The 11,702-nt window shown below is 39.0% G+C and overlaps 1 protein-coding gene across 6 annotated transcripts in view; it reads left to right on the top strand.

The window, feature by feature from the left end:
* The first annotated feature begins 516 nt into the window (after nt 1–516).
* The window catches only part of REXO2 (RNA exonuclease 2), a 30,890-nt gene continuing 19,704 nt past the window's right edge, over nt 517–11,702 (top strand). The window contains exons 1-7 of one of the 6 annotated variants that reach the window (XM_053670438.1): nt 520–726; nt 1,701–1,784; nt 4,611–4,688; nt 5,266–5,377; nt 6,705–6,813; nt 8,207–8,260; nt 10,601–10,721. In XM_053670438.1, coding sequence (XP_053526413.1) covers nt 580–726; nt 1,701–1,784; nt 4,611–4,688; nt 5,266–5,377; nt 6,705–6,813; nt 8,207–8,260; nt 10,601–10,721 — 705 coding nt within the window. In that variant the 5' untranslated portion in view covers nt 520–579. Of the gene's footprint in view, nt 727–1,700; nt 1,785–4,610; nt 4,689–5,265; nt 5,378–6,704; nt 6,814–8,206; nt 8,261–10,600; nt 11,032–11,702 lie in introns of those variants that run through there. The other 5 variants (XM_053670441.1, XM_053670442.1, XM_037143638.2 and 2 more) reach the window with 5 other exon arrangements.

Below are 11,702 nucleotides of genomic sequence, written 5' to 3'. Positions count from 1 at the left end.
TTCAATTTTGAGAACTTCTGAGGGTAGAGTAGCAGTCATTACCACTGATACCCAGCAGCTGAACTGAAACAACGTCCGTGCGTAGGAAATTAGGAGTAAGTAACACTTTGCCATGACGAAAGGAACTTCAGCACTAATACGCACTGGTGGGGAAGGCAAGTAAAAAAAGTGGTGGTAGCGGTGGGTGGGGGTGGGGGGGACACAAAAGCAAAATATATATTTGAAAAAAAAAACCGAGGAGGGATAACCAGGTATTTTTCGACCAAAGTAAGAAAGTTCCCAGACTCAGGGAACCACTCACGACACGAATAAACCTGTTCTGAAAAACTAGCGCGTCCAATAACATTGGAAAACACGTGGCGGGGGTGGAGAAATCGGTCTCAATAATAGGCAAGACTGTAAATCCCAGCATCCCACTGGACAGTTAAACCGGGTTGTTTAGGGCGAGCCGGCGCACTGGATGCTGGGACTTGTGGTTTTTGTTTCTGCGCCTCCCAGTGGGTTTGCGACGTTTAGCGACTATCGCGCCTGCGCCAGCGCTGCTGGAGAGTTTGGGGCAGTGTCTGCTCGTGCCGGGTGATGCTAGGCGGCTCCCTCCGCTCCAGGCTGTTGGGAGGTGTGGGTGGTAGTCGCGGGCAGTTCGGGGCGCGGGGTGTCTGCGAAGGTGGCGGAGCCATGGCGGCAGGGGAGAGCATGGCTCAGCGGATGGTCTGGGTGGATCTGGAGGTGAGTGAGGTCGGGGGTGGGGGCGGGTGGCGATAAGGGGAGGCGAGTGAGTTTTCGCGATTGGTCGGAGTGGCGAAGTCCGGGAAGAGCGGCTGGTGTCTGGGTCTCAGATGTGGCAGGTGAGTGCCTCCCTGGTGTGGGCGGTACGGGGAGAGTCAGGGGGCAGATGTCCTGCGGGTTTGGGTACTGTGCTGAACTCCAGGGTTTCTTTTCAAAGGGGAGGAGTCATCCGTATGGCTGTGTTCCCCCAGCTCTGCCTAGACAGGGCTGTCTAGCGCTGTGGCCCCTTTGAGCTTAGGGTGACAGAGGTGGACGGGAGGGGACAACAACTCTGCTAGACCCTCTACCCTGGCATACAGGACCCTAGGTTATTGGAGCTAGACCGACTCCGGAAATGACTCAGCCTTATCCGCCCTGTCACAAACCAGGAAACTGAGTCCCAGAAAGAGGATTCAGCTCACTCAAGACAGTGTTGTTAGTAAGGATCTGAATTGGGATTAGCTCCCAGTTGTGTTCCCTTTAGGTTTCCCATACTCATGCTAAGGGCTCCCCCTTTCTTGAAGCCTCAGTTTTCTCACGTATGAAGTGAAGGTTATAACAGTACTTTCTACATTTGCTTGTGATGAAGGTCAAGTGGTGTAATCAATATGGAAAGTTTGTAAACTCTGTAGAGATGTAGCGATGTTAGTTATCTAACTCTTTCAAAACTGAATGCTGTCAGCACTTGATTTTGCTTATTCAGCATCTGTCCTAGAGTAGGACCAGGGTGCCTGACAAATAGCAGGTTTTTGGTAAATGTTTATTGAATAAATGACTAATATTTAGTGCCTTGAGGGCTTGCCCGAGGAGCATTATTGTCTCTTCTGTCTTGGCTGTGGGATATTAATTTAACCTGCTTGAGGGAATTCCTATTACATAAATTTGAGCAAAATAGGCTAAAAAGATGTGTGTTATATATTTATTTTTTATTACAGATGACAGGATTGGACATTGAGAAGGACCAGATTATTGAGATGGCCTGTCTGATAACTGATTCTGATCTCAACATTTTGGCTGAAGTATGTGATGCCCTGTAATATACCCATACCATTTAGAGCATATTGGAAATCTAAAGATTGCTTATCCCTGTCTCCTTATTTAAAAGATAAGATGAAGATACAAAGTATTGTGCTAGGTCTTGCATGGTAGGGTTGGTACTACAACCAAAGTAATTCATTTCAGACCAGTTATTTTTCAATAAGCCATGCAAGAAATTACAGAAACATAAATGCTGTCATTTACTGAGCACTTACTGTGTGCCAGGCACAGCTCTAAGAGCATTAATGTACTCACTCTTAATCTAACAATGACTGTAAGGTAGCTACTGATTGTTATACTCTTTTTATAGAGGAGGACATGTTGGAGGAGAGATATTTCAGTGATTTGCCTATGGCCACTTGACTAATTATTGCAGGACCCAGGAGTTTAACCCAGGCACTCTGAGTAAAGTGCCCCTAACCAGTAAGACAACCAGCTATATAGTCCCATCAGGATTGGTGGCTCATGCCATAGTTGACATCTTTCTATCATAACCTTGACTTTAACCTGACTCCTTTTATTCAGGTTTTGCTTTTTCAACTAGGACATGTGATTCTTCTGGATTTGTATTAAGATTTTAGAAAATCTGTTGATTCAGAATCATAAAATATTCTGTCATTGATACTGGACATGATTAAAGTTTTAAAAAGTTACTTTTAACTGAGATATTAAACATAACAAAATAAAACACACCTGGAACATTTAATAAGTATATGACAGCATCTGATTGATAGAGGGTGACATCCCTGGCCTTGAGAAACTCTTTTCATATTGTCAGCAGTATCCAGAGGTCCAGAGGCAGTGAGAAACCAGAGTAGGAACACAGGTATGTTTGTGGGAAAGACAGTCCTGTTAAAGTAAGTTCCTAGAGGGTAGGATAGATGTGTTACCGGCACTGGATGAATTTCATAAATCTATAGTTAAGACTTACTCTCCTGGGTAGGTAAAAGGGAGAAGGCATTTATAGATGAACCGCTTCTTTCGTGGAGCAGCAGGCATATGTCCTGGAGTACCTCCTGATATAGCAGCTGGAGGAGAGCCATTAGACTGTGCATCTCTCGTCACAGCAAGTAGCTTTTAAAAAGTTTTAAGTAAATAAATTTATTTATATTAAAAAGCTGTGAGTTTTAGGTTTGTTTGTTTTATGCTGTTACTTGGCATTTAATAGGGGTGAATAGTGAAGAGAAGTGTTTGTATTTTACCAGCCCTACTTACCCTTGGCTGAAGAAGAGTTTTTTCCTTTAGACTGTTGATATAATGGTGAAATAGTGACAGTTTAATGGACCAGTTAGTTGATATGTACCCTGGAGGAAATTTGGGTCTGTACTCACCAGCTGCAGATGAGTGGGACACTTGTAAATAGACTCAGTCAGATGAGGATAAGGATGTTAAAAAAATGCTTAGAGGTTGTTGGCACTTATGTGTCAGTTTTGTGGAAAATAAGTTTCATTTTTATATATGAGTCTGAGGGAAAGTGTTTTATGCTGGTAGAAGAACAAGCATCCTACTCTGAAAGTGCTTCTGTGAGTGTCTTACTGGGATCTGGAATTAGATATATAGCCTTAGATTGACAGGAGTTAACTTTTCCCATCATCATTTGCCAGAACTGTTTTTTACAATATGTGGTTTTGGCTTTTTAGAAAATTTGTGATCAGAGCAAAATTTTTGATAATGGCAATCTTCTTTATAGAAATGGTTTTCTTGTTTGGTTTAAACTCCTTGTTAGTTGTAGGATGTTAGGCATATTTTAGTCAAATTTTAGCCATTCCTTTCAGTGATTGCAAATAATTTTTACCACCTTAATAGTAATAATGCCTTAGATTTGTAGTATTTTTTTTCTGGAGAGTTCAAAGAACTCTGTATCTGTAATTTCTTTTATCTTAACATCCCTTTTGGGGTAGGGGGGCAGTTTATTATCTCCATTGTACAGAAGGAGAAACTTAAGGCCAAGGTAACTTGCTTCAGTGCTGCAAATTGGGCTTCTGTTACTGCTGGGACTCTATCCAAGACACTCACAGTTGAATATTCTATTAAATAAAGCTGAGAATTTGAAGGCCACTTTAACTTTTCATTTGTCACCAGTTACCTTTTAAATTTTTTAGTTTGAACATACGGTTAAAATTAACCAGTATAACTTTATCCAAAAAGTAGGTGTAGTAAGCAATTGGTTTCTCACCCTGTTCTTCTGCCCCATAATACTCACCAAGGTTTTGTGTTCTCTCGGTATTTTGTATGCATATATAAATGTGTATATATATATTTTAAAACAAATGTAAATGAATTCATGTGCATGTATACAGTGTTCTACAATTGGCTTTTTTTACTAGGCAGTGTAGATACTTCAAAATGAACCCAGAATCAGGGGTTGGGAAGCTTTTCTAAAAAAGACCAAATATTAAATATTTTAGGATTAGAGTGCCATATAACTCTGTTACATGTTTGTTTTACAACTTTTTACGGATGTAAAAATTATTCTTAGCTTGCTGGCAACAAAGTAGAAAAGGCCACAGGCCGGGGTATAGTTTGTTGGCCTTGATAGAAGCCTATTTCTTCTCTTAGTGATCATTTCAGTTTTCAGTTGTGCGTGTGTATAATAAAAATTTTTGTGTGTGTTCATTTATTCTTTTTTGCCATTATAAACAGTGCTACTGTTTATAATGAGGACCACTTTCAGAGTTAAAAATGTGCCCTCATCTCTTCCTTTCTCTGGTATATATATTTAATCTTCAAAGCAGCTTAAACTTTACCTCAGAAACCAAGGTTATCCCTGTTGCTTCTGGATGACTAATGGCTTTTCCCATCCACAGGGTCCTAACCTGATAATAAAACAGCCAGATGAGTTACTGGACAGCATGTCAGATTGGTGTAAGGAGCATCATGGGAAGGTAACATTACCAAACAGCAGGATTCCGGCCCTGAGGCTCAGTAAGAACACCTGAAGCCTGTACTGTTGTTGGATGGTATTTTACAAAGAGTTAAGGGACGACTGTTTGGCCAGCCTGGGAAAGTGATAATTTGTTTACTTTTCATCTTTGGGACCTCTGAAGATCATCTTCCCTTGATGTCTTCTTTTTTCCTCTACTACATTCAGTCTATTGAGACCACATTGTGGATTGTCAAGTATTGCTCAGATCAGTCTTTTGGATGAGGTCAGATAGACATCAGAGAAGAGGGAATGCTGCTCTCCTGGTAATAGTTGTTTCTTCCCAGAGATTATGTCCTTTGACTATAAGTACCACCTTTTTGACTGGAAATACTATTAACAATCAGGAACATAGCTTATTTAACTTGGATTCTTAAGGAAAAATAATCTGCAAAGATGGTAATTTCAGTTTGAACTTGGGCTCTATAAATGGTTCATTTATGGTTATATTTGCTTATTTTAGAAATGAGGTTTATTTCTGATGCCTTTGAAAACTGACTTCATGTGTTTCTGGTGGGGCTGGGGATTCTCTCTTGCAGTCTGGCCTAACCAAAGCAGTGAAGGAGAGTACAATGACATTGCAGCAGGCAGAATACGAGTTTCTATCCTTTGTACGACAGCAGACTCCTCCGGGGCTCTGTCCACTTGCAGGTAAAGTCCATTCCTTTGTGTACCTTATAAATAGTCTTCCATTGTAATGGTTCAAGAGACTTCAGTTCCAGAAAGATCAGCCGAGACCTTCATGTCTTCTACTTAACCCTAATTTGGATTATATACACAGCTTATGTGTGTGATTACGTGTCCTTGTATAACTTACGCATGAGTATTGAGGAAATGCCCTAAACCTGACCTGAGATCTGGGGTACACACACTAACTCAATAAAATTTTTTCTCATTTTTATTACTGAACATTTTCAAATGTACAGAAAAGTTGGAAAAAAAATTTAATATAAATTACTAGTAATTGTTAAACTTGTGCCATGTTTGTTTTTGTAAATTGACGTAGTAGCAAACATTTTTATTGGACATTTAAAATTAAATTGCAGGCACCATGACACTTTATTTCTAATGACCTCATCAAGCATTTCCTGAGAGTAAGGATATTTTTTATGGTACCACAGTATTATTATCACATTTAGGATAATTAAAAATAATTCAGTGATATCAGCTAATATCTGATCTACATCCAAAATATCTCCTTGTTGAACAAGGATTTAATCAAGGCTCATGCATTTCATTTGGATATTATCTCTTAATTCTCAATCTAAAGTGTCCACCTGTGTTTTCTATTCCATGTGACATTGTCTTTTTAAAGACTGCAAGCCTTTCCTCTAAGCTTTTGGAAGCACTGCCTTGTCAGGGAAGTTAATGTTCTGTGGAGATGTATTTTTGTTTGTATATGTAAATTGATATAGTAACTAACATTTTCCTTAAACATTCATAAAAAAGATTTGACAGTAAGTACTAGAGCATAGAATGTATACACTTTTCCCTTCACCAGTGTAGCTGGTGTCTATCTTACAGTTCTCATTTAAAATTTAGTGTTTTTAATATAAATTACTATATGTAAACATGAATATGGATATGATTTATTAGAACTGGAAGGATAATAAAAGTTTACCAACTTATGTGATTCATTAAAAGTTAAATTTTTAGTGTTAGTGGTGAGTGTTTTGTGACATTGTGAGAAAATTTGCACATCTAATTGATATAAAAAATAACAGATTTGTACATTATTTTAACTATGTGGAATGATAGATTTATCCTTTTGTCCAGAGAGAGACCATTTACAAATTTATATATGACTAAATACTCAGAATCTGTATGTGTAACCAGATCAGATGCCCTCAATTCTGAGATGCTTTTAAGACTTGTTTGAATTTTAAAAATTGTCTCTATTTCAAATACAGTTTATGAATTTTCATATCCTGTCGCACACTACTAGAAATACACAGATGTGTACTTTATGTCTTTCTAGGAAATTCAGTTCACGCAGATAAGAAGTTTCTGGACAAATATATGCCCCAGTTCATGAAACATCTTCATTATAGAATAATTGATGTGAGCACTGTTAAGGAACTGTGCAGGTAAGGGCTCTATTTAGGAATCATTCTCATTTAGCATGTTTTAACTGAAAATTTGTGTAAAGTGCTTGAATAGAGCTGTAGAACAGGGAGTACAAAGTGGGCGTATAACTTCCTCCTCCCATACTCACTTGGACAGGACCTTAATTTATTCTGGACTGGTGAAAATTGGAAACTGGTGAGAAATCTTCCATATCAGTTTCATTAGTCAGAAAATACATTAAACACTCATTCTGTGCCACATACATAGGCCTATGTGCCGGGAACATATAGATGAAAAACCCTTAAGTAGCTTAAAATTTAATGGGTTGACTGATGTGTAAAAAAAAAACCACACCCTAAAAATATGCAGTTGATGACTTCTGTAACAGAAATGTGTATGTAGAATATTGAAGGTCCAAGGGAAGGAGCAGCTAAGTGCTGGAGTTGGGGGAATGGGAACACTTCACATAGGAAGTATTTTTTAAATTGAGGTTTAAAGAAGAATGGAAGTTTTTCAGGTATTTATGTGAGGAGAGAGCATTCTAGAGAATGGGAAGGGGTGTAAAGATAGGGAGCAGGAAGATAAGGATAAAACATATTCAAGGAACTACAAATAGTTCATTAATGCTGGAGGGCAAAGCATGGGGTTGGTAAAAGTGGGGGTGAGGCCCAAAGTTAGGAAGGGCCTGTCTGCCATGCTAGGAGGTTCAAGTTCCTCTTTTAAAGGATGGAGTTTCTTTGGAAAGTTTAAATAGAAGAATGAATGATGTGACTAGATCATACTGATTACAAAGTGGCAAGAAAAGAGGTAGGGAGATAAGAAAGGAGACTCTAGCATCATCCTGGAGAGAGAAGAATGAGCTAGGAAAATGGAACTTGGGTGGTAGAGAGGGTAAGGGATGAAATACTGGAGAAAATCGTTTGGCTGGCATTCAGTGCTTGAATGGGGGAGTGAGGAAAAGGAGGAGATACAAAGTGATTCTAGCGTTTCTAGATCTGGTAGGCAGGTCATGATGGATCTGTTCAAAGATAAAGAGGAAAGTAAGAGAAAGCAGACTGGTAGATTGGGGGAGGGAGGTATTGAGAAGGATGGGAGTATGATTTTTGTATAGTGTAATTAGAAGTATCTGATGGATTTTTAGGTGTCTCCAGCAATCATTTAGGCATCCATGACAGAAACTCAGGAGAGAGCTGGGCTGGAGTTAACAGATTTAGGAATCTTATGCGCTGATGAGCTTACCCAAAGAGAATATTTAAGAATGAAGAGAGGAGAGGGTAGAAGATAGAAGCCCAAGCAAAGAGGCAACTTGGTAGTCACAACCCAAGTGCCTTTTTTAGTTGATAAGCTGGTTACAAAAGTATTCAGTGTATTTGAGACACTTGCCTTTGAGAGTTCCATTTTTGCTGTGTATAGACGCTGGTATCCAGAAGAATATGAATTTGCACCAAAGAAGGCTGCTTCTCACAGGTAAGTTTGGGTCCTTCCAGTGCTTGGCAATCTGACATGCCAGATTCCTGATTGCCTGAAATAATCTCTTTACTACTCTTTTTCCTTGGGGGAAAAATAAAGGACAACTAGCATAAAAATAACTTTCTTTTACCAAGATTATCAGAAATTCTGGTCAGGATTCTAGCATTAGGGTCTTATGTCTTTATTGCAGTTCTAAAACTTCTAGGTAACTTAGTAGGTATGTGAAACTGTCTAACTCCTAGGAAACTGTCATTTCCTAATAATGAGCAGTATTAATTTTCTTCCCAGCAAGAATATCAACTCTTAGTCATTTAAAATCAGAACACTTTTTGTACAGTTGTATATTCAGTTAACCTAACTTCGACACTTTTTAGTTTTTCAGATTTGTTTGTTTGTTTGAAACTTTAGGAACAAGTATACAAGGAATTTAAGAATCCAATGTATTTAGTGTCCTCTTTTACTTTTTGATTTTCGTTGTCCTTCAGGAGGAACATAAACTTGATGGGGGATTTAGCAGCCAGTTTCTAAGGACAGCATTTGGTTCATCCATTTACTGCATTCCTACTATGTGCCAGGAACAGTTTTAGGCAAATACAGAAAGACTAAGTCCCTGCTCTAAAGAATCTGGCATTCTTAGGTTTTTAAATATTGGACTCGTGTGCCCTGACTTGTGTGGCTCAGTGGGTTGGGCATCTGCAGACTGAAGGGTCTCTGGTTTGATTCCTGGTTGGGGCACATGCTTGGGCTGTAGGCCAGGTCCCTGGTTGGGGGGCGTGCAAGAGGCAACAGGTGGATGTTTCTTATGCATGTTACTGTTTTTCTCCCTCTTTTTCTTCCTCCCTCCCCCTCTCTCTCTAAAAAAAAAAGTTAAATAGGACTTGCATGGACTATAGCACAGTAATACATGAGTAGAATATCTTATCTGAAATAATCGGGGCTTGATGTGTTTGCATTTAGAATTTCTCAGATTTTAGAAAGAGAATAGAGTACTTGTGATTATTATGAATACCCCTAACAAAGTCTGATGAAGCAGCCTATAGTCAAAAACATTGATAGTTTGCTCTGTCAGGGTGGCTAAGTTGGTTGGAACATTGTCCCATCCACCAAAAGGTTGACAGTTTGATTCCTGGTCAGGCACGTGCCTAGGTTGCAGGTTTGACCTCCAATCAGGATGCGTACAGGAGGCAGCTGATCAGTTTCTCTCTCTCCCCTTCCTCTCTCTAAAATCAGTTAGGTGTGTCCTCAGGTGAGGATTCAAAACAAACAAAAACATTGGCGTTTCTACAGTGAAATGTATGGATATTCACTCTGAATGTTATTATGAATGACTATAAATAGGCTCAGATCAAGATTGGTCAGGTTTTACACATTATGGGTTATAAAAGTACTGAAGGTTTTCAGTTTTTTTAAATTTCAGTAGTGTGAATAAGATGTGTGTACCTTGATTTAGTCAGAGGCTGTATTTTTGGTGGTTTCAGCTCTCTACCATGAACCTGGACCTGGGAAGAAAGCAAAATTGTTGCCTTAACCACAGAATAACTGTTGAAAAACTGTTACACTGAAGTTTGCGCAGTTTCTTCTCTAGAAGAGACCCTTGGCCCATCATTCAGAGCTTACTGATTTACTTGCACACTGTTCTAGTAATCTTGGTTGCCTGAACTCTCAGACTAACAGGCTGTTGGAGGAGGAGAAAGGCTGTTAGGTGGAGGCGGGCTGCCATTGTTTATAGCACAGATCGTGCTGAGAGAGGAGCTGGACCCTCTTTCATGGTTGGGCATTGCCTGAAAATTGGTGTTTATTGTGAAGACTGAGGCGTGAGTTACGTTCTAGTATGTCAGTACATTTTGTGCAGGGATGTCATTAAGTATTGACAGTATTTTGCAGGCTGTGATCCATGAGCTGTTAGTTTTTCCATAGATGTGATTAAGTTTTAGAAATACTCTGTGTATAGCACAGCCTCCTCTTGGGAATTCACAATACACATTAGTACATTAAATGCTCGTAAGGAACTTAAAAAAAAGAAATGTTTAATCCAGTTTTTCCTAAACTTACTTGGCTCTGGGATTCTTTTTTTTGTGTGGAACACATCACCAACTTATGGAACTGTTTTGGGAAGCTTTTAATCTGTTATATAGTAGAAAAGTTTTATGTATCGAAAATTTCTTTAAAAGCTCTTAAGTTTGCTTTACTGAAATGTTCCAGTTCTTGATGTCAGATAGTGGCATTTACACTAGTACCTTTTGTTCTTAAGTTATTTATGAAAAGGTGTGCTTTGTAAAGCGATTGTTGCCTCCTGTTCTGGGGCACTTCAATTCAGTATGGTATGTTTGTTTGTAGGGCACTCGACGACATTAGTGAAAGCATCAAAGAACTTCAGTTTTACCGAAATAACATCTTCAAGAAAAAAACAGATGAAAAGAAGAGGAAAATTATGGAAAATGGGGAAAATGAGAAGACTGTGAGTTGATGATGCCTGTTGTGCTGCCACCACTTAGTTCCCTGGAAGTATCTTCTGGTGGTTTTTTTGTTGTTGTTCACACTGTTTGCTTGGCAGAGCACCTTCTTTCAGTTAATTTGCATCTCCAGATTATTCAAGCAGACTGCACCTGAAATATTATGTGTCTCCTAACATGCTGTTTTCATTTATGACACAGCAGCTCCTTTGTAAGTACCAGGTCATGTCCATCCCTTGGTACAAATCCACATTTGCTTTTAGACCATCTTTTGTTTTTTTAAAAATAATAAAGCTAGTTCTATTGAAATGCAAACCTTTTTGTACCATCTATTCTTTAGCAGTTTATTTATTGCAAAATGATGGCTTTTTAAAGCTATTATGGTTAATGTTTAAATTCTCAAAATGCCATCAGGAATGGATTAACTGTCTTATGTGAAATAGGAAGGGAACTTGTTCTATTTTGCTTTACAAGTCAAGAACAACTTGAGATAGATTCAGAGGAGCAAATTTGGGTTCATTGTTACAGTTACCAGATTAACAGAGGGTCAGAATAGCTACTCTTCACTACATTCAAGAAATTCAAATAAGCCATCCAACTGGATTTCTGTAGGTAATAACTAAAGTTTATTGAGTAGATACCTGCAGGGCCATCACTATGCTGGTCATATAGAACTTAAATAGGTGGCTGCAGGTCTCATGGTCAGTAAGTATTTGAGAAAGGATTTTAGTTTGAATATTGTAACTGCTGAATTTATGTACCTCAGAGCACAGTACTAAGGTGACTCCTCAGCCAGAGGGCACATTAGCATCATGTGTTTGTAGAACACATCTCATTCTTGGCACATGCCTCCTGAAGAAATCAGAACTGGGGAAGACCCACAAGGGACCTACCTGCCTTTCTCTTAGAGAACCACTGGACTGAAAAACTTCTGTAGTGTACTCAAATGACATTCTTGACTCCATTATGGCCATTATGTGAACACA

Source organism: Artibeus jamaicensis, unplaced genomic scaffold, assembly GCF_021234435.1.
Source record: "Artibeus jamaicensis isolate MK-2021 breed Jamaican fruit bat unplaced genomic scaffold, CSHL_Jam_final contig_585, whole genome shotgun sequence".
NCBI classification, from domain to species: domain Eukaryota; kingdom Metazoa; phylum Chordata; class Mammalia; order Chiroptera; family Phyllostomidae; genus Artibeus; species Artibeus jamaicensis.
The sequence above is the reverse complement of the archived record's forward strand: the minus strand, read 5'-3'. Positions and strand labels throughout refer to the sequence as shown.